The 21,790-nt window shown below is 34.8% G+C and overlaps 2 protein-coding genes across 4 annotated transcripts; one reads left to right on the forward strand and one right to left on the reverse strand.

Annotated features, from left to right (window-relative positions):
* The first annotated feature begins 1,794 nt into the window (after nucleotides 1-1,794).
* BGAL17 (beta-galactosidase 17) lies at nucleotides 1,795-13,320 on the forward strand. Of its 3 annotated transcripts, XM_086672959.1 has the most exons (20): nucleotides 1,796-2,024; nucleotides 2,163-2,267; nucleotides 2,400-2,595; nucleotides 2,893-2,981; nucleotides 3,403-3,483; nucleotides 3,620-3,714; nucleotides 4,015-4,085; nucleotides 6,468-6,558; nucleotides 6,634-6,751; nucleotides 7,513-7,608; nucleotides 7,705-7,753; nucleotides 8,921-9,111; nucleotides 9,228-9,299; nucleotides 9,865-10,011; nucleotides 10,454-10,504; nucleotides 11,213-11,381; nucleotides 11,687-11,832; nucleotides 11,917-11,982; nucleotides 12,464-12,555; nucleotides 13,092-13,320. In XM_086672959.1, exons 1-20 carry the CDS (start codon nucleotides 1,911-1,913, stop codon nucleotides 13,150-13,152), a joined length of 2,100 nt encoding a protein of 699 aa, XP_086529085.1. In that variant the 5' UTR covers nucleotides 1,796-1,910; the 3' UTR covers nucleotides 13,153-13,320. The 3 variants fall into 3 exon arrangements, with proteins under 3 accessions (XP_086529086.1, XP_086529085.1, XP_086529087.1); XM_086672960.1 differs by lacking the exon at nucleotides 13,092-13,320 and having other exon boundaries at nucleotides 1,795-2,024; nucleotides 12,464-12,748; XM_086672961.1 differs by lacking the exon at nucleotides 7,513-7,608 and having other exon boundaries at nucleotides 1,801-2,024.
* On the reverse strand, nucleotides 13,256-14,136 carry LOC147543689 (F-box protein At5g65850-like). Its single transcript, XM_086635492.1, has 2 exons — nucleotides 13,313-14,136; nucleotides 13,256-13,265 (listed from the first exon to the last, which is right to left on the reverse strand). The coding sequence occupies exons 1-2, from the start codon at nucleotides 14,134-14,136 to the stop codon at nucleotides 13,256-13,258; spliced, it is 834 nt and encodes a 277-aa protein (XP_086491618.1).
* Between the last annotated feature and the right edge of the window lie 7,654 nt (nucleotides 14,137-21,790).

Below are 21,790 nucleotides of genomic sequence, written 5' to 3' on the forward strand. Positions count from 1 at the left end.
TACAATGGTAGTACATATAACAATTCCCAGTACACAAGAAAATTCTCTGTACAAAGGTGTAGCACATAACCAACTGGCCAGTACATAAAATAATTCCCAGTACATAAGAAAACTCCAAGTACAAAACTGTCTCGTACATAACCAAACGGCTAGTAGATAAAACAATTCCCTGTACACAAGAAAATTCCCAGTACAAAAAGTGTCTAGTACATAACCAAATGCTGGTAAATAAAACAATTTTCTCTATACACAAGAAAATACCCAGTACAAAAGTGTCTCGTACATAACCAAATGGCTAGTACATAGAACAATTCCCGGTACACAAGAAAATTCCCAGTACAAAAGTGTCTAGTACATAACCAAATGACCAGTACAAAAAACAATTCCAAATACAGAAGAAACTTCCCAGTACAAAAGTGTCTAGTACATAACCTAATGGCTTGTACATAAAATAATTTCCGGTAGACAAGATAATTCCCAGTACAAAAGTGTCTAGTAAATTAAAAAAAAGGTACAATACAAAGAAAAATGTCCTATAAATTTTCCTTGAAAATAATATATGTTTTGGAAGGAATGTCCTATAATTGTCCATCATATAAGGAGATATTTGAGAGAATGAAATAAGTAAGATTGGAGAGAGAAAATATGTTTAAAAAGAAGAAGAAATACAGAGAGAACAAATTAAAAGGAAACTACCAAAAAATATATAGAAACAAATCAATGAAAAACTACCAAAAATGTGAAAAATTTAAATTTAAAAAGTAGAAAATCTGGAGAAAAAAATGAAAAGAGAAAGAAATATGTTGAAAATTTATATAAGGAGTGAAAATTTGTGAGAGAAGAAATAGTTAAGATTTGAGAGAAAATATTTCGATTTTTATCAAGAACCTAATGTTAGATAAATATATAAAGTAGTTAGAGAGAGAATTTTTAGGAGATAATAAAATTTCCAGTGTATTATGAATTTTCAGTGAAGTACTTTACATTTTGGAAGAAATGTATAGGAATTTTTATTATGTACTGTAACAAAATTCCCTGTACTTTTTTTTCGAAAATTGTCGAGTAGATAACAAAATGTCCAGTACATAAAAAAAATTCTGGTACATAACAAAATGTCGTATTAATTTTCAGTGAAATATTTTACATTTTGGAATGGATGTATAGGAATTTTTATTGTTTACAGTAAATAATAAAATTGTGTAAAAGATTATTTTTCGTTCTTTGTAAACAAGAAACAAATCAATGGGGTAATATACGAGAGATAATTAAGGGGAAGAAATAAAAGAATAGAGAGAAAGAAAATTTGTAAATGACAAGTTTGTAAAGAAATCCGTTAGAGATAGAATTTATGAGTGATAATTACCAATAATTAAGGGGAGAGAGAATCTCAATTAAAATAGTTAGAGAGAGTGAGAATTTGTGGGAGATAATTAAGGAGGGAGATTTTACGGGAGATAATAAGAGAGAGAAACACAATTTAAATCTGGGAAGAGATAAGATTGAGAAAGACACGTGTCGCGCTAGAAATGGAAGAACGTGGATTTGCACGGTTTTGTAGGAGGGCAGATTTTGTAATTTTTTAAAAAGCAAAACTTGAAACGGTAATTTAGCCCCCTCCTCTGATTTGCACGGGATTTTTGTGCATGGCATTTTCGTAATTCCACAAAAAAGCAAGCCTGTTTCATTTTCAGTTTTTAAACTCTGACTCCTTTGGACCTGCCCCTCATTTTCTCTCTGCAGTGGGCCTGCTCCTTATTTTGGGAGAAGAAATGGGCCTTTTGCCCAACCCCTCCCAAAATTAAACACCCTTAAAATCAAGCAATAACAAAAGTATTTTTTTTATCTGAGCTTGGAAGTCTTCAATTCAACAAAAAAAAAAAGAGCTTGGAAGTCTTCTACTCTGCTCCAAGATGGGGAGCAAACTAAAATCCACCACCACCTTCATTCTTCTAATCATCTTATCTTCTAGGGTTTACTTCTCTCCTCTTCTAGTCTTCTCTTCACAACATCACCTCAATTCTCAGGTATTCTCTCTCTCTCTCTCACTAGTCACTACAATTATATATCCTGAAATTGAGCGAACTAAAATTATAGTAATTAGTATTAATTGATCTGAACATAATGTTCTGGCTGAATTGTGCCTTTATTTTATACTCCAATAGACCACTACTCGAAGTTTTGCTATCGATGATGATATTTTCTGGAAAGACGATCGTCCATTTCAAATTATTGGTGGTGACTTGCATTATTTTCGTATTCATCCAGAGGTGATTTTAAAATTTCTTAGATCATCTGCTTAGTCTCTGAATTTTCACCCACATTTCTATTTTTAGTTTATGAAAGATGAGATTAAATATGTTTATTTATTAATTGGGGTGATTTTTTGTGTGATATTTCAGTATTGGAAAGATAGGCTTTTGAGAGCAAAAGCATTAGGGTTGAATACAATCCAAACTTATGTACCTTGGAATATACATGAACCTAATCGCGGCGAATGGGTATTCGACAGGATTGCGGATGTCGAAGCGTTTCTCAAGCTCTGTCAAGAGCTAGGTTTTCTTGTTATGCTCCGTCCAGGTCCTTATATATGTGGAGGCGAGAACTTATTGTCCCATGAATGATTGGTTTCACGCGGATTTGAGTTATTCAGAATTTGTGTTTAGTAGGATAAAAGTCTACACATTATATCAATTGGTTTCATGATTATACATTAAGGAACGTCTTCGTGTTCATGTTTATATCTACTCAATTGCTAAACATCGTGAACTATCAGTTATTTTTCTTATTAAACTACACTAGAATATCAATGAGTGCCTAATGATTTCTTGAGCAAATCTTCTTCCACCTTTTCTTGTTTGAATGAACCTTGATGAACAAAAATTTTGGATGCAGAATGGGATTTTGGAGGTTTCCCAGCTTGGTTACTCAATGTAGAACCACCGCTCAGACTAAGATCATCTGATCCAGCGTTCCTTCAGTTGGTATGTGTTAATATTTGACGTGGAATTACTTCTAAAGATAATGTACAAAGTGCTTAGTAGTTTGCTGTTTGGTCCTTATCATTTCACGGAATGGCCTGTGTATTATGGGATGATTTAGCTGAACTTCTTAAAGTAGGTTCTTTGCTTGAGTTTGATTCTGTTTTGTCTTACTGGACGTGAACTAAAACGCTGCAGGAAACTGTTCTCATACTGTTCACTGCATTAATCTATTTCACAAAATGTTTTGTCCCCACGTATAAGCTGACAATTGATGTCCATATTATTTATGGCGTCCCTTCTTCCAAGTAGGCCATGTGAAGTGACAAAAATGTTTCCTAGGAATTATTGCATTCCCTGGTAGCTGTTTATGCTGGATTCTAGTTTGTACAGACTGAGCTCATTGATTATGCTTTAAGCACAGGTTGAGAGTTGGTGGAATGTTTTACTCCCGAAAATAGCTCACTATCTCTATAACAATGGTGGCCCGATTATTATGGTGCAGGTACAGCTCTTCCTCTGATTTAACCCTCAATCGAATTGTATACAAGATAAACATTAGACTGTTTTAAGAAAAGCAATACCTTCTCATTATATCATGAAGTTCTATTATTTGAATAAAGATCAGCTCCTTTTTGCAGATTGAGAATGAATATGGTTCATATGGAGAAGATAAAAAGTATCTTCATTACCTAGTTAAGTTGGCAAGAGGGCACCTTGAAGACAAAGTAATTTTGTGAGGATTACACTAAACTTTGAAAAAGAAACTACAATAGTCTGCTAGACCTTGTATGAATTAGATATGTTTCTTCTTTCAAATTGTAACTTAAATCATCCTATGTTATCTATTTCTTCTTTCAAATGTTTTTCCACCATCACAGAGTTCTAAATTGTCGATTTAACACGATATGTAGTAACAAGCAACTGTGCAATTCTTTCAAATGTTTCTTTGTGTTGAATTTAGTTTCTCCTTTTGTTCATTTTCATACTGTGATATACATTAATCAGATCCTCTCTGAAATTTATGGTTTTGTAGGTACACTACAGACGGGGGAACAAGGGAAACTCTCGAAAAAGGAGCCATCCGCGGGGCTAATGTCTTTGCAGGTAAGTTTGTGGGTTTTCATACACAGGAGCTACTGACATATGTTTTCCGATAGTAAATCATATATTTAATCTCTCTATTTTAATCAACTGTATGATTAAAACAAATCATGAATCATAAGATTCATATTTTTCTTGCACGTAAGGTTTCTGCGAAAATAATTTGTATATTCTATTAATCATTTTATTTTGTATGGCTTACTAGGCTTTCCTTTTAAAAGGATATTTTTCTTGGATGATTAACATAAATAATATTTATGTTTTCAATGAATATATGCATCAACTAATGATAAATGTTAATATAGAATTATTTTGTTAATGAAGATCTCTTCAGGAACGATGTTAGTTTGTGCTTTATAGGTATTATTTCTGTTAACTGGTTCATTTGAGTAGATAACAGAGTTAAATGGTGGCTGGTGCATATTTTCTATTTAGTACTTCACTTATATTCTCCCATTCTCAATACACTTTTGTCTACTATCTTTTCTTCTTTTTTTCTTTTCGAGGAGAGACTTAAATGGCTTGAATCCTTTCATCTTCTGAATCGAGTGCATTCTAGATTATGATAACATTCAGATAAAAAGAATTGCCCAATTCAAAATAACCCCCTGAAAGTAATTATAATCAAAACGTAAAATAGATTCAAGAGAGACATATCCTTTTTGAAAACATCCTCACCTTTTGATGGCATATTTCATCTCCAAATTTTATGCTTCCACCAGACAAATAAAATGAGAGTTTCATTACCATCATCATTTTCTTCTTTGTTAGGCAGAAAGCATCAACACTTTTATGTACTACCACATGAAAATCCAATATATGATTTTTAGGAGGAATGGGGGATAATTTTCTTCTGAATAGACCATCCCCGCAAATTGAAAGTAATGTATTTTCATCATTTGTGTACTGCTTCCACCATCTCTTAAAATTTTGAAGACTACCAAAATATTTTTGTTGCATAACTAGAATTTATACAGAAACAAAAATTTTATACATGCAAGCATTCACGAAATAACGCGGAGGGATATTCATATGAATTCATGTGGCTCATTTGGCTGGCAAGTATGTAGACTTTTATGTCCTGCATACAACTGCTATTGTGTTATTTATCATGGTCCATCACAAAAGTGTTAGTTATCATGTTCTAACTAATATCGAGAGGAAATACTCAACTACAATTGTCCTGCATACAACTGCTCATTTGGTTCATTATAGTTTTATGTCATGACCACAGTCTTGCTAGTATATTTCCTTCCCCGGCTCCAGCCAAGTCTTCTTTCAAATACCACATGTCATTTTCCATCCTTCATTCTTGTCTCGTATTACCTTCAAGTTTCAACTGCATTACAAACCGAAGCTCATTAGCTGATTCCTTACCAAGCAGTTGTTTCTGGTGATAAGCAACCTAAAATGGTTATAGGATTATAGCATTGAAAGTGGAGATTGAGACATTCGTGATTGTTGTTTGGCTAGTTGGTAGACAAAGGAAAACCTGATATTTTCGCTGGTCCTTTTTGTTAACATTTCCACGGTCTCCATCAATAAAATTTGGTTTGTCAGTGTTCCATTGATTCTATAGAAGTCTAAGAAACTTGAATGATGATCTTTGGCAATGTTACCTCGTACGCTGCTCTTTTGGTACCAGGTAATAGGTACGGATACTGGTATGCTACCATGTGAGTGTTGGGTACGCAAGGGGTATACCTATTTGGTACACTACTTTTTGTTGCACTACGCTTTGGACGATTTTACAAACAAAATATACTCTCTAATCTCTATAATGGATATGTAATAGATACTCCAATGTTCAAACATTTTATCTCCATAAAACTTATAATCTTAACTAGTTAGATAAAAATATCTTGTAGTTAACTGCATAACTACTCGAGCTTCTAGATTTTTACAAAGAAACTAGGCTAATTACGACAGTGCAGTCCCGTATGCCAAATTTGGAGTACTGGACTGCGAACCTACCCAAACGGTTACGTGAAATTGGGTACACGGTGCATGCCAAGGGATAGTGTCTGATAACTTTGATATTTGATCCTATGGAGCTCTATTCTACTTATGCACTCAAATTTATAACCTAGGTATGTGGAAATTTAAGCATAAATATTTTTTAGTTTGAAATGTGACACTTAAGTGGCCTATTTGAAATTTCCCTGGAAGTAATGCTCAGGGTTTCACTGCATTCGGAAGTTCTAAGATGCATTAACCTTACAAGGTCATTATAATATATTTTGAATGATTCTTTATTGAAATACTTGCTTCTTCTTACCTGGCAAGACGGAAGAAAGGTGGCGCGTGAAATGTATCGTGGGGATCGCGTACAACGTATGCTTTTTAATTAACTATAAGTTAACACCATTTTATTTTTATTTACAGCTGTTGACTTCACAACTGGTGATGATCCTTGGCCAATATTTGCGTTGCAGAAAGAGTTCAATGACCCAGGAAGATCGCCTGCTCTTTCTGCGTAAGTATCAATTTTTTTTTCCAGTCATATGTATGAGGTAGAACAACGGAATACTCATACAGCTTGAATGATCAGGGAATTTTATACTGGTTGGCTTACGCATTGGGGGGAGGAACTAGCAGTAACTAACGCCCAGGATACAGCGAATGCCTTAGAAACAATTTTATCGCGAAATGGTTCCGCTGTACTTTATGTATGCTTTTGATTCTTCCTTTGACTTTTTTTGCTATATGCTTCCATGGTTATCTGGTGTTACACATGTCACAATAGCAGTAATATTGTCCCTGGTTGAAGCACCATCCACGCCTATTGACCTAGTTCCACATGGTACATGGTTTTTCTTTGGCAAGAACTTGCCGTTGGCCGCCCTAGGCTTCCCCCATTTGGCTCATTCAGGCACCGAACCCACTCAAAAGGCCCAGTCCACGTGTAAGACAAAAGTGTTACTTTAGAACCTAAATCTAGAAGATCTTCTAAAGAGATCTAGGACTAAGTGCCTTAAACATAAAACTTCAATTTCTCATCATCTACGAGCCTACGAACACTTGAGAGAGAGCCTTCCCCTGGCTCTGATACCATTTGATGTACACCTGTCTCTGTACCAGCCATGTTGTCCTTGATTTAGCCATTTAGGCACCACTCAGGCCCACTGGCCTAGTTCCTCTTAGTAAAAGTTTTTTCTTCGAAAGGGCCTGACCTGGACCACCCCAGGCTTCCCACCTGGCCAATCTAGGCTCCAAACCCTCCCAAAAGGCCTGGTCGATATGTTAGAAAGGTATTATGTTATATAACCCAGGTTCCCGACTTCTTAAGCGATGTGGAACTAAGTGCATACACATAAAACTTCCGCTTCTCATCATTATCACAAGACAAGTAGAAAGAAAAACACTTCCGGTTTTATTTTTGCAACTTCAATGTTTTGTCTACTGAAGTCATATTCTTTTGATATTTTAGATGGCGCATGGTGGGACAAACTTTGGATTCCTTAGTGGTGCCAATAGTGGTTCGGATGAATCGGATTACAAGCCCGACATTACTTCTTATGATTATGTAGGTTAGGGCATAGAGGTGTTGACTTGTTCTTGACGCAGTTCTTAATCAAGTCTGTATTTATTCCATAATATATTCAATTGACTTGGCTTCCAGGATGCTCCAATTAAGGAATCTGGCGATGTTAACAATTCAAAATTCAGAGGTTTGTTTTCTCTAATTTATCATATATAACGAAGTCCTAGTATCCTACTTTCCATGAAGATTTATATTAGTTCAAACTTCAAAAGTTCAAAAGAAAACAAGAAAGCATAGCAAAAAATTAAGTGTCAAGCAGAAAACTTTAACTAATCATCCCATGACACTAATTCGCTTCCATTTGATGGTCATAACCTAGGAGAAATATGAAAGCTTATTAAGGGAGAGGATAACATCAGCACTTAATTTTCTCATATTGAGTTTTTTTGTTCTATTCTTTCTATGATTCACACAGTTATCCAAGAGAATATGCACATTGAGTACCTTTCCTTGAGGAGCATTTGTTCTTGCTTCTAAAAAATTGGCAATTGGCTTTAGAAAAGAATAAATATCATTAATCAATATATTGTGAAGTTGGTTCACCGTGCATTTATATGTGTACAACTGCAGCACATGCCTGTGCACTACCAAAGTATGGTTTTACATGATTCGTTGATATTAGCTACAAGTGGTGCATGAATCCAGACAAAAAAGGCATGGGGTCGGGGGAATAGCCTCCCTGACTTAATAAAATGCTGATACTGTTGGTTCAAGAAATTATACCCACTGCATTATGGACCTGAAGTATCTTTGGTATTTATTTCAAGTAGACGATATAGCTTAGTTGGTAGTTGGTAACGCAAAGCTTTTGACCTTGTAGTCTGGGGTTTGTGTTTACGGGGAAGAATATTTTTCTTGTACTTCAATTTGGAATCCTTTTTCTTAACAAAAAAATATTCATGATGGAAATATATCAGTTAATGTTAGTAATTAAGCAAGCATCTTGATATTCATGTAGTTCAGTTGGTAGTATTTAAATCTCTTAACCTTGTGCTTGTGAGTTGTGAACTCAACTACATAATACACGATTTCCTTTGTTTTGTTATTTTCATCTTTGAAAGTTTATATGGTATTTTGCGGTTCAAGTGGCAGCATCGTGATTGCTTGCACGAATGTTAGATGAAAACATCAGAAATGACTGTCAATTGCAGGTTAAATATGTACTAGTTTTGACAGAAGTCCTAAATAATAAACCAGAGTTTGCCTTAGTTCCCTTTACTTTTGTCCCCTCGAAGTAACTTGTGAATCTGCCACTATATACTTCTTCACATAGTTATTGTGTTAATTCTTTCAGCACTTCGGAAGGTAATAGAGCAATATAGTACAGAATCACTTCCCCAAATTCCCCCAGATAATGAAAAGAGAGGGTACGGGCAAATAAATGTACAGAAGCTTGCGTCTCTATTTGATGTACTTCACACTGTCTGTGACCCTAAGGATGTAGTGGAAGCAAAAAACCCTGACTCCATGGAATCAGCTGGTCAGGTACTCAGCTGTAGAATAACTATACTAACAATATTATCGTTCACTTATCACCATGTTAATGCGGCTTGTAACAATTCAAGGATGGAAAATGACATTCTCTTTTATGGTCATGCTAGATGTTTGGATTTTTATTATATGAATCAGAATACCCAGCAAAAGAGAATAGAAGCATCCTTTCCATAGAAAAGGTATATTTACCCCATTTTGTTTATATTGTCTGACTCGTACTCAAGTTATTTCCAGAGATTCTTCATATTTATGAAAACTTCTTAGATGCTGACATATGTATTTATACGCATACCATAGTTTTCTATCTCATTTTTTTTAGAATTAAAAAACCATTACCCGTCTTCTGAAGGAACATGAGTTGTCTGACTGAAGTAACATAAAAGGGTTCGAGGCACACTGACAATTAAAAAAAAAAGTAACATAAATGGTTCTACACATAAAAATAAATTTCTAGCTAAAATGGTGATGACTGATGGGTGAAATTGTTCATGCCAGACACTAACTGAAACTAGTATCCATTATAAAGTTCTACCATTTGAGTTTTGAAATGTGTACAATTAGGTTTTGTTTTGCAAAATTTAGTCAAGTATACGTAAATAGTGTAGCTGAAATTTCCATGATATGCAATGCTTATGTCCGAAACGTGTTATGCTGCATATAGCGAGTATGTTGTCAGAAATCTATGTCATAGACTTAAACTATCAATTTGACTTTTGATACTAATAGAAGTAATGTTACTTACAGGTGCATGACAGAGCACAAGTTTTTGTTTCTTGTTCATCTGGCATAGGACTAAATCCAACATATGTGGGTAAAATTGAGAGATGGTCAAATACACCACTTGCAATTCCAAACAAGAAATGTAATTCAACGATCAGATTACTGATTCTTGTAAGTTCTTTCTGACTTCACATTGGTTCAAGGCGGATCATAAGGTTTCAGTATCTACTTTTGAGTTAAACTCTAGTCCTATTTATTATGTATAAATCGTCAGGTAACTCCATTGGAGTATGCAGAAAAGAAATGTCTGGATGGAAATTAGTTCTTTTACGTCAGATCATGTATTGGTGTTTATTTTAAATTTTTGCATATATCTATCTAAGGTCTTAAATACAAGGGATACATTGGAAGTGGGTACTGCAACTGAAGTATTTATGGAATCATCTTTAAATGCCAATTAAGCAATAAACTCGAATAACAATGGTGCCCTAAGTTATCTTTATTGTGTGTTTCTACAAGAAACAGTGTGATTATGATATCTTAACAAAACAAGAATATTGATTAAAAGTGTGAAAACAATGTTATGACGATAGGTTGTTTTTCTGTTGTATAGGTTGAAAATATGGGTCGATTGAACTATGGATCATATTTGTACGACAAGAAGGTAACAACTGTAACCCTTTCCAATTTGAACATTTGTGGTTCTTAGGTTTGGTTGTATTTTCTATAGGGTTTTTAAGGTACTTCTGACTTTGATCTTTTGACAATTTGCTTCATGGTGAAGCTTAGTCCCTTGATCTGCTCTCTTAAATCTGCCATAAACAAGCAGTGGCTTAGAAAAATACTTAATTTTATTTAAAGTTTAAACACTAATGAAAAATCATATTACAAAATACTTTCATTGTAAAGCAATCCCAAAAACATCCTTATAGAAGTATGCACTTAAATAATATAAGATTCACTTTCTTTAACAAATAATGTTAAAGAACACTAGTTGAGCACCTTGGAACTTTAAGGGATTAAGACGCTTATCTAGGGATAGGGCAAGGTTCGACTACCCATCTTATTTCCACTGGGACCAAGATTTCAGAGTAACCAGATCTGTCAGCTATCTAGTTGAAACGTTGTCATACTTTAAGTCGAAGTCTCAAAAATTAGGCTGCAATGATTTGGAGATGTAGTTTAGTAGCCTAGAAGCTCTTGTAACTATTAAGATATATAGCTTAAACATTGGTTTATACAACTTGAATCTCTTTCCACCTTTATAGCTTATTATCTCTTAATATTTCTATTAGCCGATAACGTTGTTCCTATGGAGCTTTGTGAATTATATTCCTCCGCTCGGTTATTTGATACTAGCTATCTCTTACAGGGGATATTGTCTGATGTCGTGCTGGATGGCATAATTTTGCATGGATGGAAGATGCTCCCAATTTCATTTCAGAACCTGTCTAACATTAAGAAAGTGAATTCCATGTTACGATTTCCAGCCTCTATACCTGCTAAGTCATATTCTCGGGAAAATCTAGAAAATTCTTTCCGTAAGTTCACACTCAAACTTAAATGTCATAACTCAGAAGCAAGATATATACCAGCATTAACTGTTTCGAGAGGCATTCCCTTTGTTTAAATATAAATTTGATTCAAAATACGTTATAATCTTTTTATCTCAACGCACCACCCAATCAACTCTTTATAGTTTACAAGTGCACCAGTTTCATCATATCAACTGTATATCTGTAGTTAATCATGTTTTGGGGTTGGATGACCTCATACAACAAGCGAGTCAATCAGGACCCATAAGTGATTTTGATGATTTAAATCAACTTCGACTTCAATTTTGCAGAAATGATTTCTCATGAACCAGCTTTCTATGAAGGTCGTTTCACTATTGACAGCACGGAGCAAGTTAAAGATACATTTATGTCATTCAACGGATGGGGAAAAGGGGTTGCGTTCATTAATGATTTTAATTTAGGAAGATTCTGGCCGGTAAAGCAAAACAAGAACATTCTATCTACTTAATTTGTTAGCTGTCTCATGTTGATTCTAATTGTCGAGGAATTATCTTTGCAGTTGGCTGGACCACAATGCAGTCTTTATATTCCTGCTCCACTCCTTCGACAGGGAGAAAATGTTGTGGTAAGAAGAGTTGATTCTGATTTAGATATTTTACTTCTTTTACATTTGTACAAGTTAATCATAGGAGGTGAATAAAGGACTTTAGTTAGTCTTTGTAGTACTTCTACCGAAGATATTAATTTGCAGCAGTATAGAGATGACCCACAGTTGGAACTTTAGTATGGTATTCTCCCGACATCGAATATATTCACAAAACTGAAATACATTTTAATATCTTTTAATACCTTCCAATAATTGGTTTTACCAGAAAGGGAAATGAGCTGATCACTCTAGGCGAGAACCTCTAATAATGGGAAAGGCACTCGGCCTTTTGTTATACTTGTTCAATTTTGATTAGGTTTAGACATACCACGAGCTAACGATCAACTCGCGGTTATCTCCATGCCGACCTACCTACTATCTGGCCCCGATAGATGATGTATTTTAGTATTCTGCTCGTCAGCAACAATTTCTCTACTTCTTTTGCTTACTCTGATTGCAGATCATACTGGAGACAGAAGCTCCAAACCCCGAGCTAACGATCAACTCCATCGATCAGCATGACTTCTCCTGTGGCTCAAAGGCTGTTACCAAGTAAATATTTCTCTTCCATTAAGTGAAATCTTGGGCCGTCGAGAAGGTTCTAATTCTCTATGCCATTAAAAATCTATCGAATCATCTATTGTTGTAAATTAGAGAGCTTATAATAAAAATTGAACCTTGTTTCGTTTACAACTCAGGGTAATGTTCAACTGATGACAATAGTTCGAAAACTTTCGCTGTTAAACCTTGTCTTCCATTTCTATCTTTTACTTCCATAACCAATATTAAATCCTTTGTTTTAATAGATTGAATATAATCCTAATAAGCTTCTTGACTACGAGCTTTGTACAAACCGAAATGCTATTACTAATTACTTTAAAAAGAATAAAACTACTGTTGTAACAGAAATAAAACAACAGACATAAAGGGATCAGCTACAATTCTTATAACTCTAGAAAGTAAAAAAAAAAAAAATCATAAAAAAATATAACTATCTTAATCATAAGGCAGTAGCAATCAATCATCTAGGGTTCCTCTTGAACCAGTTCTATCTATCACTTATGATATTGTTGTTGCTTTTTTTACAGGAAACAAGGTCTCAATAAAAGATGTAAATATAAAGGAGCTAGGTATCTGAGCCCTCTCTGATGTCTTCTTCTCCCTGTCATAAAAATAATTGTTGCATCTAAAACCATCTCCATACGTTTCTTTAATGATGATTTTGTTTGTTCCTTCAATTGATTCAAATAATTCAAGTGAACCTGGAAACCAATCATAACAAATTTTGTCTTCAATCCAATTACTAGACTTTTCTTCCTTCCCATCATCTTCATCTTCATCTAGTATCAACAATTTCCTGTCACGCCCACGTATTGGCTCTAAAATAGTTAGGAATCCATCTATTTCTGATACATCAAAATATTTGAGAGGAGTTGGAATAGTTCTAAACTTTTCACTGCCAATGTCAAAGACCAACACAGATTGAAGTCCTGCTTCCATCTTCCAGAACAAAGAACCATTAGCATATGCACAAATTGGTGGAGTGTTATATGACACTATCTCTTCGATCGTTCTCCATGACTCGTCTTCGCCAACGGTGAAAACATCACGTATTTGATGATACTCCGTACTACTACTTATACGTGAGTTCCATATGCATATTATTTTATGTACCTTAAAAATTGGATCATAACCAAATCCATAACTTGATACTTTTTCTTTTCTTCTCTGCTCGATTTCGAATTTTTCTCTTGTGCCGATATTATAAAGAACAATGAAGTTTTCACGTATAAAACAAACCAAACCATTAACGGGCTTTGGAATGTAATCTAATTTTTCTAATGTTAAGTTATGAATTGCATCTGTACCATCATTAAGATCCCTTGAAGTGAAAGTAAATCCATGACTAGAAGGAACGGTGAAAAGGAGCATGGGTTTATTTTTGGATCTAATAATATGTGAATCTCGAAAGAGTTTATTTTCTCGAACAATACAGTGCCAATGTTTACTTACAGATTTGAACCGCATCAATGACTTCATTGGAAGTCTAGGTAGTATCTCGAACAACAATATATCATAATGAACAACACTTGTAGTACTCAAAATATCATCATATCCATTGAACTTCATCATGTCTTCGCAATCTCTTTTCTTTTATTATTTACTTGTTGTTTTTACTCGTGAGTACTTAGAGGGTGTTTGATTTTTGCACTTATTAAGTGATTTTCACTTAATAAGTGCGGGCCGGCAATTTTAGACCGTTTGTTTTTTCACTTAATAAGTGAATATCACTTGTAACTAGAGTCAAAGTAAGTGCAAAAAAGTAAGCTCCAACTTGGAGCTTACTTTTTTGCACTTACTTTCTAAGTGCTAAAAAAGACATTTCTATCCCTACCGAATATTATAATTACCGATATAATTATAACTAAAAAGAAAATCTTAAACAATTGATAAGTAAAAAAATCATTTTATGACTTTATCAATGACCTTTTTCTTTCTTCACTCATCCTTCACCTAAGCTTTTCTCTTAAATTTTTTTCACATCTCTTCCTTCATTAATTACGGAATCACCCAAACTCTATGATGCAACGTAAGTTCTTTCTCCTTCATAATTTTTAATTATTTGAGGTTAATATTTTCAACACAAAGTATTCATAAACCGTAATTCTCTTATATCCAAACTCGCGAGCATAATGAATTAGTATGAAATGCTAATATGTAAATACTTTAAGGTCAAAATAGACAATTTTTCATTTTTATGACATTTAGAATTAATATAAAAATAAAAATCAAGCACTTAAAAGTAATAGAAAACAAACGCCATATCACTTACAAGCGATATCACTTACAAGCGATATCACTTACTAAGTGATAATCACTTAGTAAGTGGTAGCACTTATAAGTGCTAAAAAATCAAACACCTCATTACTTAATTAATATAAGAGGCATATTAGTTGGATCTAACCTAGGCATGAAGGAAATGTCACTGTTAAGATATGAGTATATCTCCTATTTATTGGGAATAAACCATCTTTAGGGTTTCAAATTTTTTTATATAGAACCATGCTTTCCACATAGAATCTATACTTACCCCTTCTTCTCTATATTGTGTCACTCGGGTCTCCTTGATTCCAAAAAAAATGACTCTGTGTCTCCCGTTGAGGGGCGCTGACATCGCTAGGAAACTTTTACAAGGGCGCTTCTATAGGCACTAGGCCAGACCAGTGTACGCCGGCGGCCATCTCATTGGTTCGGGTGAATGACCATTGACCCGAGATCTTTATAAGCACCCAGTCAACTAACCTGGGTGACTTCCTTGTACAAAGCTTGGAGCACAGATTTTGAATTTCCGTTAAACATAAAAAACTTCACATGATAAGTACTTCAACTTGTCATGTTTGTCAAGGAAATTCAACCTAATAAGCATATAAAAGAAACGTTTCAAATTTGCCAGCATTTTCTTCCCATGATTCAAAGAGAATGACATTTCAAAAAAAAGATCAAAGAGAATGATTTTCTTTTTCTTTTAAACGTTACACTTCCAACCACATTTATAACAATTGGGAGGAAAGATAAGGCTTACACATCAAAAAATCTTTATTCTAGAGGACCCAATTGCCGCTTCTCAAATAGTGTTTGATAACTTCCCAATTGCCGCTTCTGAAATAGTGTTTGATAACTCAAAGTTCTTTCGCCTTGTAAAAGTCTACGAAACATAGGATGTGTAATCAAAATCATCAAAGCAATAAGATGTTATTATGATAAATCTTTAACTAATAATCACGATCTAAAGTCAAAGTAGAATTGTTCTTTGTTGAAACCAATGTCAGTAGGATATCTCTTGTAGCCATTTTACTCCTTTATTGTGCCGTTCTCCCTTAATTGTTTAATTGTTCTTATTTCGGTCCACTGCATTTACATCATTGTAACAATTTAGAAATATGTTCATACCTTTACTGGTTTGTAACACAATTTTCTATCAAGCTTGTAAGCCTTAACTATCATATATAAAACCGACAAAGAATTCGTTAAAGTTAATCAATTTTTTCAGAAACAGAAAACTCTTACTGATAAACAAATATTTATCTTTTAAGGAATTGACAAAGGTGACTAGATGAAACAATATTGTTGAAGAATTTGCATATCTTTTATGGATATAGAACAAATACATATGACGATAAATGAATTGAAAAAATATCACCTGTAGCATGCTATCTTGAGGAGAAAGAGGAGTCACATTTGACGTCGAGACATTTGAAAGACGAAAAGCGTCCCAGTACTGCTCCATCTTCACTGACTCGATAAATGGCGGGAATAGTTCAATAAAGAACGCTGGTGAGAAGATTAACTTAAGTGGTAGAGGGAAAAGTTAGGGCACCTGGTGCCTACAAATTTTCCGGCGCCTCCTGCAAGTGCTAGAAGTGCCTCCTTCCCTCACAAATATGTAGTCAAATTTGTCTTAAAGGAGGCGTTATTAACATTAGGGTTATTTCCCTAATGGCCCCCTACTTTGGGACCAGCTTCCCGCCTGGCCCACTACTTTACGAAAAATATCCATATGGCCCCCTTCCGTTACAACACCGTCACTCTCTCTCCTCCATCATGTTTTCTCTCTCTGCCAACTCACGCCACATCATCTGTTACGCCACCTCATCACCATCTCCGGCAGAGGTCGCCGGCCGGCCAAATTTCCGGCCGGCGACCTTCAAACTAAAAATAAAAAATTTTCTCTCTTCCTCTCTCTCTCTAAAATTACTCCGGCGAAGGGAGACCTTCGCCGGAGTAATTTTAGAGAGAGAGAGGAAGAGAAAAAAAAAAAAAAAATTTTCTTTTTTAGTTTGAAGGTCGCCGGCCGGCAACCTCTGCCGGAGATGGTGATGAGGTGGCGTAACAGATGATGTGGCGTGAATTGGCAGAGAGAGAAAACATGATGGAGGAGAGACAGTGACGGTGTTATAACGGAAGGGGGTCATATGGGTATTTTTCGTAAAGTAGGGGGCCAGGCGGGAAGCTGGTCACAAAGTAGGGGGCCATTAGGGAAATAACCCTTAACATTATTTAGGGAGCGTCTTTTAACAGTTCTCTTAGTAATGGAAAGCAGTTAACACGAGTTGAGTTGGCCCTTAGAAAATCGTAAATACGTTACTAGCCAGCTAGGTGTCCTGCATAAAAAGAACTAGGTATTGTTGTTGGGGAGATATAGAACAACACCAGTTTTTTGTACTTTGATTATTTACACCAAATTGGTAAGATGAGTTATTTGTTTTGATTTGAAATTAAATAGTTAGATATGGAGGTATTAGAAAAAACAATTACATAATTTAAAAAATTTAATGGTAATTTTTCTTTTTTATCTTCTTCTTCCTTAAATCCTAAATATTCCAACAACAATACTTTTCTTTTTTGTCCTCTTTTTCCTCAAGACCGTTCAAAGGACTTTCTGGTGGGGTAAGTCGAAAGGTATATGCACCAAAGCCTGGTCATATATCTGTCTGCCGAAGAATCTCAGAAGTTGAGGGATCCACTTGCCTGAGCTGGACAACACAGCCTTGCTCTCTAAACTTGCTTGGAGGCTCAAAACTGAACCTGATGTTCTGTGGGCTAAACTCCTCAAAGCTAAATACTTCCCACAAACCGATAAACCTGGTCCAGCGAAACCTCATCACTCATGAAGTTGGAAAACGATCAGAAAGCACTACAATCTCATAGATGATCTTGCCATATGGGAAGTGCACTCGGGTAAGGATATCAACATTTGGGAGAATAATTGGATCCTGAATTTAATGGTCCTGTGCCGAACAATAATCATTCCACTCTTAATAAGGTGGCCCAACTTATAACGGATAACAACTGGAACAATGAGGTTCTCCGCGCCAATTTTGATGTTCCGACTCAAAATCTGATCAAGGCCATCCCAGTGAATAGCGAAGGTAAAGATCAACTCAAATGGAGGCTTACCAACTCGGGCAACTTCACGGTTAAATCTATGTATCAAAATTTGAGCACCAACAATATCACCCATACTCCTAATTCGCCTAACTTGAATTTCTTCTAGTCTCTTCTAACTATTCCGCGTATTAAAATTTTCATTTGGAAAATCTGTACTAAAGCTCTCCCGGTGAGGGAGAGAATAGGAAAATACATTGACAATAGTACCACTTGCCCAAATTGCATGAATATTGAAACCATTGAGCATGCACTGTTACACTGTGCAATGGCAAAAAATGTTTGGTTTAATTATAATATTATTTCTGAGAACACCACATCTATTTCAGATTGGATCTTCTCGTGGCAAGAAAATACCCATCAATGTTACACTAGTGATAATATTCACTTTGTGAGCATTCTTTGGATTCTATGGAAAGTAATATGTGACCAATGTTTCCACCATGAGATTAATGATCTTAATAAAGTCATTAGAATGATCAAAACATGTCCAAAATCCAACAAAAAACCAAAGGAAAATAAACAAAAACCTCATGAAAAATGGCAACCACCAACAAACCCCTTCATTAAAATTAATGTTGATGCAACCTTTATTAATGTAACATCCAATACTGGAATTAGTTTAATCGCACATAATGCAGAATCCAAATTTGTAGAAGCTCAAGTGCAAACCTCGAGGCTAGAAATAGTGAAGAAAGTGAATATGGCTATCTTATATGGCATGGTATGGGCGAAAGAACAGAATTACAAATCAATAATTATAGAAAGCGACCACATGAATCTCATCAAGCATATCCATAATAAAAGGCATACGGTGCACTGGCATTCGCTGATCCACATTCGAAGAATCCGAGAAACCAGAAGAGAATTCGAGATAGTTCAATTCAAATACACTAGAAGAGAACTCAACTCGCAAGCAGACAAGTTAGTAAAATGGGCAAGAAAGAAGAATAGAAGCAAGAAATGGAATAATGTTCCTTGTATTTTAGTTGATAAATATTGTAATAACGTTTATTCTAATTAATGAAAGGAAAGTTCAACAAAAAAAACAACTAGTTCATTTATTTTCACTTTCTTCTTCCATTAGATACTTATATTTATTATGTATCAAGATATTTATCATGTTGTTTTAATGGAAGAATAAGATATTTTTCAATCGCACCAACAACCACAAATTCGATTTAACAGTGTTATCATAGATAAAGATCTCTCTTAAGATGTAAGAAACCCTAGAAAAATATTTTCAGTTAAATTTTATTTCTCTTTCTTTGTTTAACTTTCAAAATTTGCGTGAAAAGACAAAACCTTTTAGCATCCCGTTTCGAAATTCCCTGGGGACATTTCTGTATCCCGGGGTTATTGAAGAAAGTTACATAGGAAAAAAAGGTGAAAAATAGTAAGTTACCCTAAGGAACTACATATATATTTTATTTTCTTCAACAAATTTTCTCCTAGTTGGGGAAAATATGGTGAAAAAACTTGGTAAAAAGTCGTCGGAGATTTGTAGTTAATGAAGATAAGAGAGTGTAAGAGGAGAAGCCGGAGGAAAGATTGGGAGAAATCGAAGTCATAAAGGGAGAGCGAGTGAAGAAAAAAGTTTTTATTAATTCTAATTAATTTGACCTTATTACATTTTGGTCCTTCAAATCATGAGATCCACATTTAAAATTTATAACATGTAAGTTCTTTAAGATAATAATTCAAAAGTTTATATCCCTTTACTTATGTTTTATAACTCCCCCGACCACAATCTTTACCTCTCCAACAACCAGGGGCAGCCCAGGCCTAAAGCAGCCAAAGCGGTTGCTTTAAATTCCAAACTACTTGAGGGCCTCTTTTATAGAGCTTATGGGGTAGTTCGGCTTAAACAAGGTAAATCTCAAGGGTTCGATCCTTCCCAAAATTATTATTAAGTATTTTTATGTTCAATTTTTACTTATAGCGAAGGGGGCCATTTTTTATTTGGCTTTGGGCCTCAAATATGATTGGGGATGTCCTCAGAAAAAAAAAGTTAATAATAGGAGGTGAATAAAGGACTTTAGTTAGTCTTTGTAGTACTTTTATCAAAGGTATCAAATATAGTACCCCTATTTTTTTATATAGCAAATTGGGTAAACTCTGGGTCAGTTTGGTTTGGATGAAATACTAGTGCACTTAAAAACCCTAATCCCCTTCACTTTTGAAGAAAACATATAGAAAAGATAGATGGTGCAGCCGCTCCTTAGTGAAGGAAGGATGAATAAAGAAGAAAAGAGATAGAGATAGAGTTCTCTAGATAGATAACAAGGCATGATTGTGGTCTGGAAGTCATCTACGGCGAAATGAGGTAGATTCTATCTCCTCATTCTTTTGTAGGCTCTTTCAATTTATTCCATGATAGGTTTAGTATTGTTAATCGCATAATTTCTATAAAGAGCGATTGAATAGTTTAGACATTAATTTTATCTAGAATTCGATAAAATATATATAGAGGACAGTTTTTCGGTCTAAATTAAAACTGAATCTGGTATCGACAGATGATGAATCTTGATGTGATTCTAATATGGTTGGAAAGGTCTGTTTGCCTACTTTTAGTAGTTTAAACGGTGTGTTAATCGGAAATCCGAGTAAGGAGTTATAATAGTTTTCGTACAAGGTGTTAGAACAGTCCCTACTATATTTCGGTCTAAATTAAAATTGAATCTGGTATTGACAGATAATGAATCTCGGTGTGATTCTTATATAGTTGGAAAGGATTTTTCGTCCACTTTCTAGTAGTTCAAACGGTGCATTAATCGGAATTCCGAGTGAGGAGTTATAATAGTTTTCGTACAAGGTGTCAGAACAGTCCCTACTGTATTTCGTTCTAGATTAAAATTAAATCTGATATTGATAGGTAATGAATTTGGGTATGTTTCTTATATTTCTGGAAATGTATGTTCATCTGCATTCCGATGCTTCAAACGGTACATTAATCAGAGTTCCGAGTGAGGAGTTATGATCATTTTTGTGTAAAGTGTCATGGCAGTCTCCAATGAATGAATTTATTGACATAATTCACATGGTTTCTGTTCTTTAAGCAATGTATCTCCTAGGTAGATACCTTCTAGTGGTGATTCTATATTTGTTAACTATTATTGTTATTTGCTTGTTTGAGGTTGCGATCCACGTGAGAATCTATTATGAGTATCATTCCTTCTGACTTGTGATGTGTTGTTGGCTTGAATTGTTTGTTGAACTTGTTTGTAATTCGTAATAAGAGTCAATGTTTGTTGGGTCTTTGTCTGGGATACCTGAATGAGAGTATGATGATTGTGTCTTTTGGCATAATATTTTGTCGACTTACAAGTCAAGTTTGGTGTTATAAAGGTTTACCTTAGTTAAAGGCATGATATTTTATATCTGTTGGAAAATTGTTTTAATATGAGGGTTAGTACTGGATTATAATATGAGAACCTTGAAAACTTAATAATCCAGAACATAAATTATTAGTTTCTATAAGCGTGCGGGTAAATCTAGTTGTATTATGTTAGTTGTCACCGTTGAACTTCTGATGATGTCAATAATGAATATGTACGCAATTCTTCCTTGATTGGGGATTAAGTTTGCCTACCCGAGACTTAAGTTTGTGGAAATTTACTGCAGTTGGATTTTAACCCAGCTATTTTATTTTTCAGGTATCGATTGTGCACTCGTGGTAGGCGTTGCTCGTGGGTCCAGTTTCAAGGTCTCAAATCTTCAATTTCAAATCAGTTAACTTGAGATTTGGGGTGCTACATCAAATTGCAGTATAGAGATGACCCGTAGTTGGAACTTTAGTATGGTATCCTCCCGACATCGAATATAATTACAAAAGTGAAAT

The sequence above is a fragment of the Eschscholzia californica genome, unplaced genomic scaffold (genome assembly GCF_041429995.1).
Source record: "Eschscholzia californica isolate CP2 unplaced genomic scaffold, dmEscCali1.0.p SCAF_4, whole genome shotgun sequence".
NCBI lineage: Eukaryota > Viridiplantae > Streptophyta > Magnoliopsida > Ranunculales > Papaveraceae > Eschscholzia > Eschscholzia californica.